We start from the raw sequence: 16207 nt of genomic DNA, 5'->3' as shown, positions 1-16207 counted from the left end.
TGGGCAGCTAGTTGCTCTTCTCTTCCTGGACCTTACTCAGAGCAGTAGGAATGGTTGGTGCCCTGTGTTCTATTAAGGAGAGATGAGGCAGGTGGGGTTTGGATCCTTGGCCTCCTTGTAGATTGGTTCTGAGTGTGCTGTCTGTTGGGCTATGTGACAGTCTGGGGACCTAGTCAGCATTTGAGCCATTTGAAACATCTCTGTCCTTTGTCATACCTCATTTTCCCTATTTTATAAAGGAGAAGAAATAAAAATCATAGGTGCCACTTCCTGTGGACCTTTACCTCTGGCTTCCAGACCCTTTTAGCCGTCCTCCCATCTTAAACAGGATAATATCCAACACCTTTCAAGCAGGTGGGAGACTTTTGCTTTCTTGAGAGGAGGAAGAGTTTCTTTGCATTTTAGTCCAACCCATTGTCTTAAGATCACATTCTGAGTTTCTCAAGTTCTCTGAAACAGTCTATAAAAGTGCGTCCACTGGGTAATAGTGTGGGAGTAGTAGTGACGTTGATGTCAGGTAGAACAAGGGTTTGAGACTCAGCCCTGCTACTTAAAAGCTGTGAAATCTTAGGCATGGCCTCCTTGTGCCTGCTTCCTTATCTTTTAGGAGAAGGATAATTTATGATACCTAGTATGTAAAGGCATCTACCACAGCACCCAATACATAATATATAGTTGGTGTTCACTTCTTCCTTTCTGGCTCCCTTTTGATCTTTCAACCTTGCAAAGGCAGGGCAGGAAGGTGTTTCAACCTTGCAAAGGCAGGGCAGAATAAGAAGCTTTACCACTGGCCTATTCAAGGGACTTCTAAGACCCTTAGCATAGGCTTTGAATCTGACTGGTTCTTATGAATCTTGATCCACCCCTTCCAGAAATCCAGTTCTTCTACTACAACCAATGAGAAAATCACCAAGTTGTATGAGCTGGGTGGTGAGCCTGAGAGGAAGATGTGGGTGGACCGTTATCTGGCCTTCACGGAAGAGAAAGCCATGGGCATGACAAATCTGCCTGCTGTGGGTAGGAAACCTCTGGACCTGTATCGCCTCTATGTGTCTGTGAAGGAGATTGGTGGATTGACTCAGGTGAGTGCCTGGCACTTGGCTTCCCCTGTGGTTTCAACAAGCCTCTCTCTAGGTACTCAGTGGCCTCACCTGGTGTCATGCATCCCACAGGGACGTCACCTTCTCCTGCTCTCTGAGTCATATACTGACAGGCTGGGGAGCATGGGGCTTCCAGAAGATAAGGCAAAGGCAGGAGGCTGAGACCTCCCTGAGTAGTATGAAGTATTAGCATTAAGTTTACCATATGTCTAGGGTCCTACTGGGGTGCACAGACAGAGAAAGTCTTTGGGCATTCTGATTCCATGGGAGGCAGTTTGGCATAGTAGACAAGGGAAAGGTTTGGAGAGATGGGCCTAGTTTTGAATTCTTTCTTAGCCACTTACAACATATGTGAACCTTAATCAAGGTGTATAACCACCCTGAGCCCTAATTGTTCTTATCTGTAAAGTAGGGACAGTATGTACCCTATTAGACTGTCAAAAGCTAGAAATAATAAAGTTTTCAGCAAGATTTCTGCCACATAAATTGGTCTGTAAGATGGTACAGGGACAGTCAGAGTAGCTGCTGACCCTTTTGTTCCAGGAAGCTTCCCAGTGGAGAGCGGATTTCAGGAGCTATTTAGTAGAAGTGGTTTATCAAGGAAGACGTAGGTGGAAATTGTGTTTAGTTAATCTGTATGGGAGACGTAAGTGAATGGATTAATGTATGCTGAAAACCGTTGAACTGAACGCCTCCTTGAGCCCTGCCCCTGCCCCGGTACCTTACACTTCTGTTTTATACTCAGCCCAGGATGCAAACAGGTGAGGCAGTGCACTGCCTTGCAAACTTTCCTCCTACGTGTACTCTGTAGTCATCAGACCAGGAACCTGCTGTTGGATCTGAGTTTGTGGCTGAGCTCAGGGGGAGGCGTGGCGGGGACAGGCATATTCCAAACCTTCTAAATCAGAAGAGGAAAACAGCTGTCACCAGCAGAAAAGAAAGTGATTGGAATGAAGCCAACCAACAGTCAGTTATGAATTCCTTCTCCCTTCAGGCTTTATTCCCTTCCCCCACAAAGGAAAACAAAACAAAACAAGACACGTGCACACTGCCACATAACTGGCGTGGGAAGCAAAGCCACAGCAGGCTTCTGAGGTGACCCTGGTTTATTCCTGCCATTCTCCCTGGCATTGAGCTCTCATAGTCAGGCCTCTCCTGCCTGTAGGGAAAGGGGGAATTGGATTAGATTTGGCATACTTTTGATTGGATGGGCTTGGGGATTCACTGAACCTAAGATGAGATGTAGAGGGAATCCCAAAGCCTGGGCCTGTCTTTCATTTTTCAAAAGGATGCCAACCTTTGGGATGCTATGATGTAATTGAACTCTAAAGACAGTGAGGGTTCAGAGAAGAAAGAGTGCTGTAATAAGTTAGTTTGTGAAGGCTCCAAGAAGGCAAAAGATGAATTCTCAGCTTTTCTAAAGGATTAGTAGGGTTTAGAGAGAGGAAGGGGCCCTTCCATTGACTGGTCCAGATGGCATGGAGATGAGCAGGAGTCTAGAATATACCCTACCAACGCCATCTCCAACCTTTAAGACTCACTCAGGGGCCAGCCCGGTGGTGCAGTGGTTAGGTTCACATGTTCCGCTTCAGCGGCCCAGGGTTTGCCGGTTTGGATCCCGGGTGCGGACATGGCACTGCTTGGCACGCCATGCTGTGGCAGGCGTCCCACATATAAAGAAAGTAGAGGAAGATGGACATGAGTGTTAGCTCAGGGCCAGTCTTCCTCAGCAAAAAGAGGAAGATTGGCAGCAGATGTTAGCTCAGGGCTAATCTTCCTAAAAAAAAAAACATGAAGAAGGAGACCTGCCTGGCTAGAACAGAAAGACTAATTGTAGGAACTGGGGGAATGGCCTTGGTCAATGTGTCCTGAAACCGAGGAAAGGAGGCAGAACTGTAGCCTGACTGCTGAGAAGGTACAAAAGAAGTCATAGGGCCTGGAGCATCTCCTGGACAATCAGGACAGTGACTGGGAAGGGAAAGGGGCTTGTAATTATATGTCATTGAGATGCAGGGGAGCAGTGGCACAAGAATGTCAAATTTGCAAGGAGCCCCTAAGAAAAAAAATCAGATGTGAAAACCCCCAGTTTGACAAAGTAAGTCAGGCAGGGTGATCATTGATATTAGCACACATCTCCATTTTATAAAATGTTAGTTTTTATTGGTGCATTTAAAATAGTATTTGGATCTGCTGGTTATTTTTACACCACTTTTCAGCACTACACTTGTGTAAAGGAAAAACCATACCTTCTGGATTCTGCTCTCTCTAATAGTGATGTGAAACTTGCCCTATTTTGAATAAGCATTGTCTGATAGTTGCAATGATCCATGGATAGAGCCTAGTGAGGGTAGAGGGAAGCCAGCCGTGGATTTAACGTTTGTTGTGGACCATCTACCAAGCAGGGTTAATTTTTGTCATTAACTGAGAACTGTGATTCCACAAGAGATGAGTACCTGGTAGCCTGATGGCGTTTGGGGCTTGTGGGCAGAAAGACCAGTTGGAAGATATAGCCCAACTCTCCTGGTTGGTTGTACAGGTCAACAAGAACAAAAAATGGCGGGAACTTGCAACCAACCTCAATGTCGGCACCTCAAGCAGTGCTGCCAGCTCGTTGAAAAAGCAGTATATCCAGTGTCTCTATGCCTTTGAGTGCAAGATTGAACGGGGAGAAGACCCTCCCCCAGACATCTTTGCAGCTGCTGATTCCAAGAAGTCTCAGCCCAAGATCCAGCCTCCCTCTCCTGGTAAGGATCGGGTGAGCGGCCCCTTCAAGGGTCATCCTTCAAGAGTCTAGGCTCCTTATTCAGTGGTGCCTGCCACCAGGGATGTGTGCTCTGCCCTGCCGTACCACAGGGCTGGCAGACTAAAGCGCGGGCAGTGGCAACTCCCTTGGGAGGTAGTCTGCAGCAGCCCTGAAGTTTTAATTTTCATTGTGCACCTGGCATCTTGCCAAATGTTTGTAAACTAGTGAGTGGGAGGGACATCAGAGGAGTGAGGAGATCTGACAAATAGCAGTGAGGCTGGGCCATCTGGGAGCTTTGGCCCACTGATGTCAGTGCCTTAGAATGCAGCTCAGACTAGAGCCCTGAATTCCCCAGGGAGCTGAGATGTTAATGAATGGGAAGGAGGGGGTGGGGAGGGGATATGAATGGAATTCTCTGATGGGAGTGCCTCTGCCCACCCTCCTTTCTGAGAGGAGGCTGGGGCCTGGGCAAGCATGAGGAGGGAAGAAGGCCAGGGCTCCTCGAAGGTGGGTGTAAACACATGTGCCCTGGTGTTGACCTCTGAGGGTGTAATGAGTGCCTGAGATGACTCATCAGCTGGGGAGGCCTAAGCATTAGGATATCTGCTGCTGGGAATGGTAACTAATGGAAACATTAATTACTGGTAGTTCTGTTCTCATCAGCTTAGAGGAACATTTGAACTTGAGTGGTGACAGTGTGTTAGATGCTTAAGAATAGGAAGGCCTAGGCTCCTAAAGTGCACTGCAAGTTTGGGGTAAGATGGAACCTCCCTCCCGAGGATTTCAGGGTCTCTGACTGGGAGCTTGTGTACCAGCATTCTAGAATTTAATAGGTGAGACAGGGTCTTTGGGGGAGTAAAGAGAAGTAGTCAGGGAAGCTGGCAGAGACTCAAGGAATCACCAGCATGATGATGGCGTCGCCACATCACTCCCCTCCTCCGAACGTGAAGCAGCAGCAGGGAGCAATAGAGCCCTCAAATTACCTTTATTACCTGGCCTTGCAAGATCCCTTGCTGAGAAGGGTGGTTTAGGCTTTAAAGAACTCTAGCGTTAGCCATATAACAAACTTTTCCAAAGAGATCCCAGGGCATTTGTGTGTTTCTATGAGAGTTAAACCCTTTCCTGCTCACCCTATATCTCTGTCCACAGCGGGATCAGGATCTATGCAGGGGCCGCAGACACCTCAGTCAACCAGCAGTTCCATGGCAGAAGGAGGAGACCTGAAGCCACCGACTCCAGCATCCACACCACACAGTCAGATCCCCCCCTTGCCAGGCATGAGGTAAGGCCAGGAGCAGGTGGTTTGGGGGATCCTAGGCAGAGGTGCATGAGCTCCTGTGCAGCCTGGTGGTCCCTGCTCTGCCTGCCCACCCACTGATTCCCGTGTGCCCTGCATTATCAGAGGAATTGCTTTATTTGGGGTTTAATTGGCTTTCCTCATTCTGGGGCAGGAGCAATTCAGTCGGGATCCAGGATGCCTTTCCTGATGGAAGTGACCCCACATTCCAGAAGCGGAATTCCATGACTCCAAACCCTGGGTACCAGCCCAGTATGAATACCTCTGACATGATGGGGCGCATGTCCTACGAGCCAAATAAGGATCCTTATGGCAGCATGAGGAAAGGTGACCAATTGCTGTTGGCCTTGTGCCCTTGATGACAAGGGCCAGGGAAATGGGGGGGATATCTTGAAAGTGGTTCAGGGTTCTTGTCGAGCCATCCTCTGAGATAAGGCATTTCCGGACCTAACCACCCCTCCCTCCTTTCTTGTCTCCCTCTCCCTGGCTTCACTTTGTCACCCCTTAACAAGTATGTGCTCTTTGCTTGTTGGGGGCTCTTTAGATCTCTGTTTTGAACCTGTCAGGAAAACAATAGGAACAAACCTAAGGGCCTGAGTCTGTGGGGCAAGCAAGGTGTAGATTGCTAGGCCTGCTGACCTACCCATGTGCTCATTGCCTTCCTTTCTGCACTCAGCTCCAGGGAGTGATCCCTTCATGTCCTCAGGGCAGGGCCCCAATGGCGGGATGGGGGACCCCTACAGTCGAGCTGCCGGCCCTGGGCTAGGAAATGTGGCGATGGGACCGCGACAGCACTATCCCTATGGAGGTCCTTATGACAGAGTGAGGTAAGCATGGCCCCGACTCCTGTCCCATCCCAGCACCCCACAGCTATAGTGGACTCAATCTTCTTCTCCGATTGTGTTTAGGACGGAGCCTGGAATAGGACCCGAGGGAAACATGGGCACTGGAGCTCCACAGCCGAATCTCATGCCTTCCAACCCAGACTCGGGGATGTATTCTCCTAGCCGCTACCCCCCACAGCAGCAGCAGCAGCAGCAACGGTGAGTGAAGCCTGGTCTCAGTGCTGCTGTGGCTCAGGCTTTGCCGTTTCCCACCCTGATCCTCTGTTTTTCTCTTTCCTGCAGACATGATTCCTATGGCAATCAGTTCCCCACTCAAGGCACCCCTTCTGGCAGCCCTTTCCCCAGCCAGCAGACCACAATGTATCAGCAGCAGCAGCAGGTGAGGAGGGTAGCAGGGTGGACTGGCACACAGGTTCCCCTTGAGAGCCAGTGAGAAAACTAGGTTGAAAAGTCTAAGCAGCTCGCTTTAGGTGATTTGGTGTTGTTCTCCCACCCGAATAGCCAGTTGTGCCTAAAGAGCCAAGCCTGCAATCTCTTCTCTGTTTGGAGTCCAGTCCAGTCTCTCTAATTCTACAAAAGGGCTAGAAACAAGCCTTGATTTTTGAACTTTTCGATGTTTTTCTACTTAGAGCAAGGGAGAGCCAGAGGGGCATAGAGAATAATTCTTGCTTTCAGAAACAACTTCAAAAGATAATTTATGAAGGTGATTCCTTTGTTCCCTTGGAGTCTGTGTCCTTTCTTTTACGGGGCAGAAGTAAGCCTAGTAAGTGTGTGGTATAGCCATCTTGGCAGCTGTGGGCCTTGTGTCCCTGAGGGGAGAGTATTAACTTCCCCTCTGCTTGTCCCTGTCTTAGAATTACAAGCGGCCGATGGATGGCACATATGGCCCTCCTGCCAAGCGGCACGAAGGGGAGATGTACAGCGTGCCATACAGCACAGGGCAGGGGCAGCCCCAACAGCAGCAACTGCCCCCAGCCCAGCCCCAGCCTGCCAGCCAGCAACAAGCTGCCCAGCCTTCTCCTCAGCAAGATGTGTACAACCAGTATGGCAATGCCTATCCTGCCACTGCTGCTGCTGCTACTGAGCGCCGACCAGCAGGTGGCCCCCAGAACCAGTTTCCATTCCAGTTTGGCCGAGACCGTGTCTCTGCACCCCCTGGCTCCAATGCCCAGCAGACCATGCCACCGCAAATGATGGGCGGCCCCATACAGGCATCGGCTGAAGTTGCTCAGCAAGGCACTATGTGGCAGGGGCGTAATGACATGACCTACAATTATGCCAACAGGCAGAACACGGGCTCTGCCCCCCAGGGCCCTGCCTATCATGGCGTGAACCGAACAGATGAAATGCTGCACACGGATCAGAGGGCCAACCATGAAGGCCCGTGGCCTTCCCATGGCACACGCCAGCCCCCATATGGTCCCTCTGCCCCTGTTCCCCCCATGACAAGGCCCCCTCCATCCAACTACCAGCCCCCACCAAGCATGCAGAATCACATTCCTCAGGTATCCAGCCCTGCTCCCCTGCCCCGGCCAATGGAGAACCGCACCTCTCCCAGCAAGTCTCCATTCCTGCACTCTGGGATGAAGATGCAGAAGGCAGGTCCCCCAGTACCTGCCTCACACATAGCACCTGCCCCTGTGCAGCCCCCCATGATTCGGCGGGACATCACCTTCCCACCTGGTTCTGTTGAAGCCACACAGCCTGTATTGAAGCAGAGGAGGCGCCTCACAATGAAAGACATCGGTAAGGAGACCTCCCTGATTGGGTTGCTTAATCTGCCCCTTTCCATCTTGTCCATTGTTGTCTCTCCATCCTGATATTCTGGATGAGGTAAAATCTGGTCCAGTGTTGACTAAAATAGAACCAAAGAACTTTGGATAAGGAAGAAATCAGCTGATTTCAGGCTTTACATAAAGGAATCGCCATGCAGTGATGTCCTGAGAGAGCCTAGCCACGAGGGGCAGGTACCTCATCTCTCAGTTAGGAACTGCCTCTCACCATGTGTTATCTTCAGAGTAGCCTGACTGATGGATCAGCCCTGGGGGGGCCTCCAGCCAACCCTGGCTTGGTGGATGGACCACATGGAGGTTTATTTCAGGAACCCCGGAGGCATGGCGGGTAATGATGTCCCTCAAGTCTGGGCTGCTGGCAGAGAGCACGTGGGCATTAGACACCATTAACATCCTGTTGTATGATGACAACAGCATCATGACCTTCAACCTCAGTCAGGTGAGTACAGGTGGTGCCTGGGGAACCCTGGAAGATTGGGAGGGCCTGGGATCTTCTTGAAGTAGATGGTGCTCAGTGACACAGGAAATTAAGCCATCCCTGACCAACGTGGTTGCCTGTCTCTTGCTCCTCTCTGTCTTCCATGCGAGTGCTTTGATCCCATGCCAGTACCTTGCCACTGGCCATGGGCCCAGAATACTGAGAAGAAGAAGAATTTGTGTAAGGTATCAGGATTGACTTCAAAGGGAATTTGAGAGAAACTTTTTGGTATTAGTAAGAAATACAGATTCTGTTGATGTAAGTGAGGACACCATATTTTCTTGACTACCAAGAAGAACCTCTGGTCTTTATCAGTGAGCAGAGCAGTTTCTTTATTTTTCCCTTTCTCACTTCATCTGCTCTGAATAGAAGAGGGCTTTGTTGAACCCATTTTTCTAAGGTGTAGAATGGGAAGTGTAAAGAAGTATTCTTGAGGTGGCAGGCTGGGTTTAATGATGTTCTTGCAGAGGTTTTTCTCAGAGCCTCTCTCTACATGACGTGCACTTGAGAGTTTTCCCAATAGCTGGAAGAGTTTCTGCTGCACCATCCTACTCTTTGTTTTGATCATCATTAGTACCCAGCAACCCGTCTGTCAAGGAGCTGACCAGGGGCAGGGGGGACATTGTTATTAGTAGTTGCCATTTATTGTGCCTTCACTTTGTGCCACGTCCTTCGTATTTTCTTTCATGTCATCTTCACAACAGCCTTCTGAGGCAGATGTGGCCACTGAGAGATGAGTAAATAGGCTGAGTCTTACCTTTGCCCAGGTTCACACAGCTGTCAGCAGAGTCTTTCTGATTCCAAAGGCTGACTTTATGTCCATTGCAAAATATTGCCTCCCATGAGAAAGAAAAGGAACAGATACTGATTGAGCAATTTCCATATGACAGGCATTTGACATATTACATTTAGACCTCAGAACAACTCTGTAAAGTTTAGGAATTTCCATCATTTTCAATGGAAAACCTACAACTTAGAGAGTTTAAATCACACAGCTAGATCCTGGAAGAGCCAGAATTCAGACCTAGATCTTTCTGATTCTAAAGCCCTTATTTTTTCCATTCTGCTATACTGTTCAGCCAGCAATTAATCTGACTGGAGATTAGTGTTTTCTTCTAGAAGTAAATGGCCTATACAGGATCCAAGCTGGAATTTGGATCTACCTAGCATCAGCTTGGACCAGTGTTTGGAGAGCTGAAGCTTCATCGCACTCATTATGTTGCATGATTCATGGAGGTCTAGCCTCCTGGAATGTTGAGGAGCTTGGAGAAGAGAGCAGATGACCATCTGACCATACTGCAGCCCCTCTCTCATTTCATTTGGAAGGGTCATCCAACCTTGCCTAGCCTTGGGTTCTGCTTGGCAGTGGGATGTAGAGTATCCTAAGGGGAACAATGGCATTGACCAATGGGTAGGAAACTGGACCTGGTGAAGAAAAGCAGAAATTGCTTGGGAAAGAGGAGGCTGAGAGATGGGTGGCGCTGGTAGATGAGGTACAGAGCCATTTGTCAGCGTCTCTATCCTGCTGTAGGCAGGTTTACATGAAGGTAGGTTGGGCAGAAATAAGAATTTTGTGCTAGGCATAAGAGAGATTAAACGACTCATTCTATAGAGAACCTTTGGAAGGGAGCGGTTCTGCCTTTCCCCGCGATACAGATGTCTGCCCTAGAAGGAATCGGGGCGGAGATTAGGTGGAAGACCTTGGGAAGTCTCTCAAGTTAAGGATTCTCTTCTTAGCCCACTTTTTGCCTTTATTTCCTCTTCTTTCTCTTTTAGCTCCCAGGGTTGCTAGAGCTCCTTGTGGAATATTTCCGACGTTGCCTGATCGAAATCTTTGGCATTTTAAAGGAGTATGAGGTGGGTGATCCAGGACAGAGAACACTACTGGACCCTGGGAGATTCAGCAAGGCGTCTAGTCCAGCACCCATGGAGGGGGAGGAGGAGGAGGAAGACCTTCTAGGTCCTAAACTAGAGGAGGAAGAAGAAGAGGAAGTAGTTGAAAATGATGAGGAGATGGCCTTTTCGGGCAAGGATAAGGCAGCCTCAGAGAATAGTGAGGAGAAACTGATTAGTAAGTTTGACAAGCTTCCAGTAAAGATTGTGCAGAAGAACGACCCATTTGTGGTAGACTGCTCAGATAAGCTTGGGCGCGTGCAGGAGTTTGACAGTGGCCTGCTACACTGGCGGATTGGTGGGGGGGACACCACTGAGCATATCCAGACCCACTTTGAGAGCAAGACAGAGCTGCTGCCTACCCGGCCTCAAGTGCCCTACCCACCAGTCACCCGGAAACTTGTCACAGCGGCAGAGGGTACACCAGGGACAACAGAGCAGGAGGGTCCCCCACCTGATGGCCCTCCAGAAAAACGGATCACAGCCACTATGGATGACATGTTGTCCACTCGGTCTAGCACATTGACCGAGGAGGGAGCTAAGACTGCAGAGGCCACCAAGGAGAGCAGCAAGTTTCCATTTGGCATCAGCCCGGCACAGAGCCACCGGAACATCAAAATCCTAGAGGACGAACCCCACAGTAAAGATGAGACCCCACTGTGTACCCTTCTGGACTGGCAGGATTCCCTTGCCAAACGCTGTGTCTGTGTCTCCAATACCATCCGAAGCCTGTCATTTGTGCCAGGCAACGACTTTGAGATGTCCAAACACCCAGGGCTGTTGCTGATCCTGGGCAAGCTGATCCTTCTACACCACAAGCACCCAGAACGGAAGCAGGCACCACTAACTTATGAGAAGGAGGAGGAGCAGGACCAGGGGGTGAGCTGCAACAAAGTGGAGTGGTGGTGGGACTGCTTGGAGATGCTGCGGGAAAACACTTTGGTCACGCTCGCCAACATCTCGGGGCAGTTGGACCTCTCCCCATACCCCGAGAGCATTTGCCTGCCTGTCTTGGACGGACTCCTACACTGGGCAGTCTGCCCTTCAGCTGAAGCCCAGGACCCCTTCTCCACCCTGGGCCCCAATGCCGTCCTCTCCCCCCAAAGACTGGTCTTGGAAACCCTCAGCAAACTCAGCATCCAGGACAACAATGTGGACCTGATCCTGGCCACGCCCCCCTTTAGCCGCCTGGAGAAGTTGTATAGCACCATGGTGCGCTTCCTCAGTGACCGAAAGAACCCGGTATGCCGGGAGATGGCCGTGGTACTGCTGGCCAACCTGGCGCAGGGCGACAGCCTGGCAGCCCGTGCCATTGCAGTGCAGAAGGGCAGCATCGGCAACCTCCTGGGCTTCCTGGAGGACAGCCTTGCTGCCACACAGTTCCAGCAGAGCCAGGCCAGCCTGCTCCACATGCAGAATCCACCCTTTGAGCCAACTAGTGTGGACATGATGCGGCGGGCTGCCCGCGCGCTGCTAGCCCTGGCCAAGGTGGACGAGAACCACTCGGAGTTCACGCTGTACGAGTCACGGCTGTTGGACATCTCTGTATCACCGTTGATGAACTCATTGGTTTCACAAGTCATTTGTGATGTACTGTTTTTGATTGGCCAGTCATGACAGCCGTGGGACACCTCCCTCCCTGTGTGTGTGTGCGTGTGTGGAGAACTTAGAAACTGACTGTTGCCCTTTATTTATGCAAAACCACCTCAGAATCCAGTTTACCCTGTGCTGTCCAGCTTCTCCCTTGGGAAAAAAGTTTCTCCTATTTCTCTTTCCTCCCTGCCCCCTCCCCCCTTTCTGTTCCTTGTCCTCACCTTACCCCCTCAGGACCCCACCCTATTTGAAAAGACAAAGCTCTGCCTACATAGAAGACTTTTTTATTTTAACCAAAGTTACTGTCGTTTACAGTGAGTTTGGGGAAAAAAATAAAATAAAAATGGCTTTCCCGGTCCTTGCATCAACGGGATGCCACATTTCATAACTGTTTTTAATGGTAAAAAAAAAAAGAGGAAAAAAATACAAAAAAAACCCTGAAGGACAAAAAAGGTGACTGCTGAACTGTGTGTGGTTTATTGTTGTACATTCACAATCTTGCAGGAGCCAAGAAGTTCGCAGTTGTGGACAGACGCTGTTCACTGGAGAGGCCTGTGCAGTAGAGTGTAGACCCTTTCATGTACTGTACTGTACACCTGATACTGTAAACATACTGTAATAATAATGTCTCACATGGAAACAAGAGAAAACGCTGGGTCAGCAGCAAGCTGTAGTTTTTAAAAATGTTTTTAGTTAAACGTTGAGGAGAAAAAAAAAAACGGCTTTTCCCCCAAAGTATCATGTGTGAACCTACAACACCCTGACCTCTTTCTCTCCTCCTTGATTGTATGAATAACCCTGAGATCACCTCTTAGAACTGGTTTTAACCTTTAGCTGCAGCGACTGCGCTGCCACGTGTGTATATATATGACGTTGTACATTGCACATACCCTCGGATGCCCACAGTTTGGTCCCCCTCCCAGCTACCCCTTTATAGTATGACGAGTTAACAAGTTGGTGACCTGCACAAAGCGAGACACAGCTATTTAATCTCTTGCCAGACATCGCCCCTCTTGGCGCGATGCTGTACAGGTCTCTGTAAAAAGTCCTTGCTGTCTCAGCAGCCAATCAACTTATAGTTTATTTTTTTCTGGGTTTTTGTTTTGTTTTGTTTTCTTTCTAATCGAGGTGTGAAAAAGTTCTAGGTTCAGTTGAAGTTCCTGATGAAGAAACACAATTGAGATTTTTTCAGTGATAAAATCTGCATATTTGTATTTCAAACAATGTAGCTAAAACTTGATGTAAATTCCTCCTTTTTTCCTTTTTTGGCTTAATGAATATCATTTATTCAGTATGAAATCTTTATACTATATGTTCCACGTGTTAAGAATAAATGTACATTAAATCTTGGTAAGACGTTTGTGAGGCTTTTTATTGTTTTAAAACTATTTAAAAGCTGACCTTTTGAGGATATGGAGCTGGTCCTGTTTTTGCAAATCTTGCTTGGTGTGCTCTCCCCTTAATGGTGGCGTCTTGGACCTTGTCATTTCTGCACCATGTTCCAGTTTACATTCAACAGCGTAAGTCTAAATTTAAGGAAGTTCTGAGATGCTTTCACCTGTAAGAGGAAGTTCTAGGCATAAAAAGCATGTTAGCCTCTTGAGATACAGTGGGTTTAAATGGCCAAATAAATTAATACTCTAGAAAAAAAAACTTTTGGAAATAAATTGGCAAAGGGAAGATCTCTGTTTTTCTTAGAAATTTTTAACAATAAGACACCTATTTGTCTGGAGGCAGCCTCCAACTTAACCATTTATTTTTTCCAGACTGGCGCTCTCCTCTGATTCCAGATTAAAGCATTTAGCTGCCTTTTTTTTTTTTTTTTTTAAAGATTGGTGTCTGAGCTAACTGTTGCCAATCTTTTTTCTTCTTCTTCTCCCCAAAGCCCCCCAGTACATAGTTGTCTATTCTAGTTGTGAGCGCCTCTGGTTGTGGCATATGGACGCCGCCTCAGCATGGTCTGATGAGTGGTGCCATGTCCGTGCCCAGGATTCGAACCAGCAAAACCCTGGGCCGCCAAAGCGGAGCGCTCAAACTTAACCACTTGGCCACAGGCCAGCCCCTTAGCTGCCTTCTTGACAACTCTGCTTGGAAATTTAATTTGAACACGCCCAGTCTGAAATGCCTGTCTTTCCCCAGAAACTTGCCTCTCCCATAGTTTTCTCGGTAAATGGTAACTCCATTGCTTGGCAAAAAAATCCTCAACTCCTTTCATTTCCGCATCCAGCCTGTTAGCGCTGCAAAAAATAATCCTCAGCCCAGCTACTACCACTGTAGTTCAAGACACTTCATATCTTTCTTGAGTTCTTGAAATATCCTCCACACTAGCCTCCCTGCTTCTGCTTTGCATGATTAAACCTGTTCTCAACATAGCAACCAGAATGTTCCCTTTAAAACCTAAGTCAGGTCAAAATCCTTGAGTGCTTCTCACTCTGAGTAAGTGAAAACCCCGATTATGGACTTACAGTGACCTCGGAGGCCCTTGTCTAGCTTGCCATTATCCCTCTGATCTCCTATTGTCTCTTATCTGTCACTCACTCCAAGATACAGGGCTGTTTCCACCTTACTGCCTTTGCACTTACTGTGCCCTCTGTCCAGAATACTCTGACCAGATAACCGCATGGCTCAAGTCCTCATCTCCTTAAGGTCTTTGCTCAGATATATCAGTGAATCTTTTTCTAGCCACCTTATTTAAAATAGCAGTCTGCTTCCCTGCCTTATTTCCCTTTTCTGCCTTATTTTTCTTGATGGCACTTGTTACCATCTGGCCTATCATATATTGTACTTACCTGTCGTCTCTCTGGAATGTCAGCTGAGGGCAGGGGCCATTATTTTGTTCACTGCTACATCCATGTCGTACAGCACAGCCTGGCTCACAGTAGCCACTTAATAAGTAGTTGTTGAATGAAATCGTAGACGTTGGCCAGATGCAGTCACTTTTAAAGGCTAATGTTAGATGGAATATATAGCTTCTCTGTTAATATACTTCCTTAGGGAAACAATGGAGAAACCAGAAGCAGTAACAGAGAAAATGGTATTATTGTGGACACTTAGAAGTGACACATGGAACAATAGCTTTCTATTGAGTACCTACTTGTGTACCAGACGTAGTACATCAAATAATCCTACAACAGTATGTGCCTGTGAGGTCAGTATTCTGGCTCCCAATTTGCAGTTGAGGAAAGTGGCTTGTTTGAGCTCGCACACCAAGCATAGGTCCTCCTGACTCCAAGGCCCGTGATCTTCCTAATACGTTTCACTGTGCCTCTTTTCTGGGTCGCAGGATAATCAGGAGTAATGATCCAGCTGTGGAGCTCAGCAGGCAAGATTTGTTTTTGTTGTATTTAGCGTGAGGTAAAATTGTCCCAAGAATGTCAATCAGTGTTCCTCAAACCAGATGTGGTTGTTAATATTTGGGTAAGGATAGGAATGAATAATTAGTATTTCTCTGTTGAGAGAAGGTAAAGACAATTGGCTAAACTTCCATTAACCAAGATGCCTTCCTAGGACTCTTCTGAACAACCTAAATGGGAAGCTTTTCATATCTATATTTTGGTGAGCAATATTGCTAATGGCTCTTTTTGCTCCGGGCTTCTTGAACTGCACTTTCTAGTCTAGAAAATGCATTTCTGGGCTGTGTGGAGCATTACCTAGGAGTTTGGTTTCCTGGGTTCCTTTCATCCGCTCTCCTGCAATGTAGGGGGAGCCTAGCCTGGTCTCCAGTTTCTGACTGGAGTTACCACAGGTCCAAGAGAACTGCTAGCCACTGAGCTGTGAGTAATTTGCTTTTGAGAAGCAAATAGAACCTCAACAGTAGAGAACCCAGGGGTGTGGCCAGTAGTTCTTTTCCCAGGCTCCTCCCTCCCCACCCCCTAAATGACCTTAACCTTCTTTCATAGCTGGAGAGCAGCCAAGTCTGGCCTAAACAATACTCTCAACCTCATTGGCTCTTTTGCCTTGCAGCCACTGCCACCCCCAAGTGGCTAAGGCGCTTCCCACTAGGCCTCTAAGTAGGGTCAAGGTTTTCTAACTACTGAAAGGCAAATACCCAAGAAAGGGTGAAAAATATCTAGCGTCCATGGCCTTTAAAGGATCAGTGTTTGCCTCTTGCAACTGGGAGGCAGGGTGGGGTCTTTGTCCTGGGGTGAATAGGCATCTTCAAGTGATACGACAGAGGCCAAAAAGGATGCTTTTGGTAAATGTCCCAGACCTGATTGGGTCCACCCAGGTTTCAGGATGGATGTAAGGATCACGCAGCATCCTTCGAAACTGCCAGTGAATGCCCTTTTCACAGCAAAAAAGTAGCATAAAGTTCTGGTAAGGCACAACTGACTGTCATCACGGGCATTAGCCCTGCCTGCTAACAGTTGGCAGTGACAGAGGCCTGTGTGGTCACTTTTAACCCAAATTGGCAAGGCCTCAAAGCCAACATCCCAGATCAGTATCAGCTACTGCATCATTCCCA

The 16207-nt window shown here is 48.2% G+C and overlaps 1 protein-coding gene across 2 annotated transcripts in view; it reads left to right on the top strand.

The window, feature by feature from the left end:
- ARID1A (AT-rich interaction domain 1A) overlaps nucleotides 1-13096 on the top strand; it is a 67393-nt gene extending 54297 nt beyond the window's left edge. For both annotated transcript variants that reach the window (XM_070610577.1, XM_070610576.1), the window contains exons 11-20: nucleotides 873-1082; nucleotides 3637-3844; nucleotides 4993-5125; nucleotides 5295-5467; nucleotides 5817-5967; nucleotides 6049-6183; nucleotides 6268-6364; nucleotides 6840-7731; nucleotides 8087-8217; nucleotides 10033-13096. In XM_070610577.1, the coding sequence (XP_070466678.1) occupies nucleotides 873-1082; nucleotides 3637-3844; nucleotides 4993-5125; nucleotides 5295-5467; nucleotides 5817-5967; nucleotides 6049-6183; nucleotides 6268-6364; nucleotides 6840-7731; nucleotides 8087-8217; nucleotides 10033-11766 (3864 nt within the window). In that variant the 3' untranslated portion in view covers nucleotides 11767-13096. The remainder of the gene's footprint in view (nucleotides 1-872; nucleotides 1083-3636; nucleotides 3845-4992; nucleotides 5126-5294; nucleotides 5468-5816; nucleotides 5968-6048; nucleotides 6184-6267; nucleotides 6365-6839; nucleotides 7732-8086; nucleotides 8218-10032) is intronic.
- Nucleotides 13097-16207: the final 3111 nt, after the last annotated feature.

This window comes from Equus przewalskii, chromosome 2 (assembly GCF_037783145.1).
Source record: "Equus przewalskii isolate Varuska chromosome 2, EquPr2, whole genome shotgun sequence".
Lineage (NCBI taxonomy): Eukaryota > Metazoa > Chordata > Mammalia > Perissodactyla > Equidae > Equus > Equus przewalskii.
Note: the sequence above shows the minus strand (reverse complement) of the source record. Positions and strands in the feature narration are given on the sequence as shown.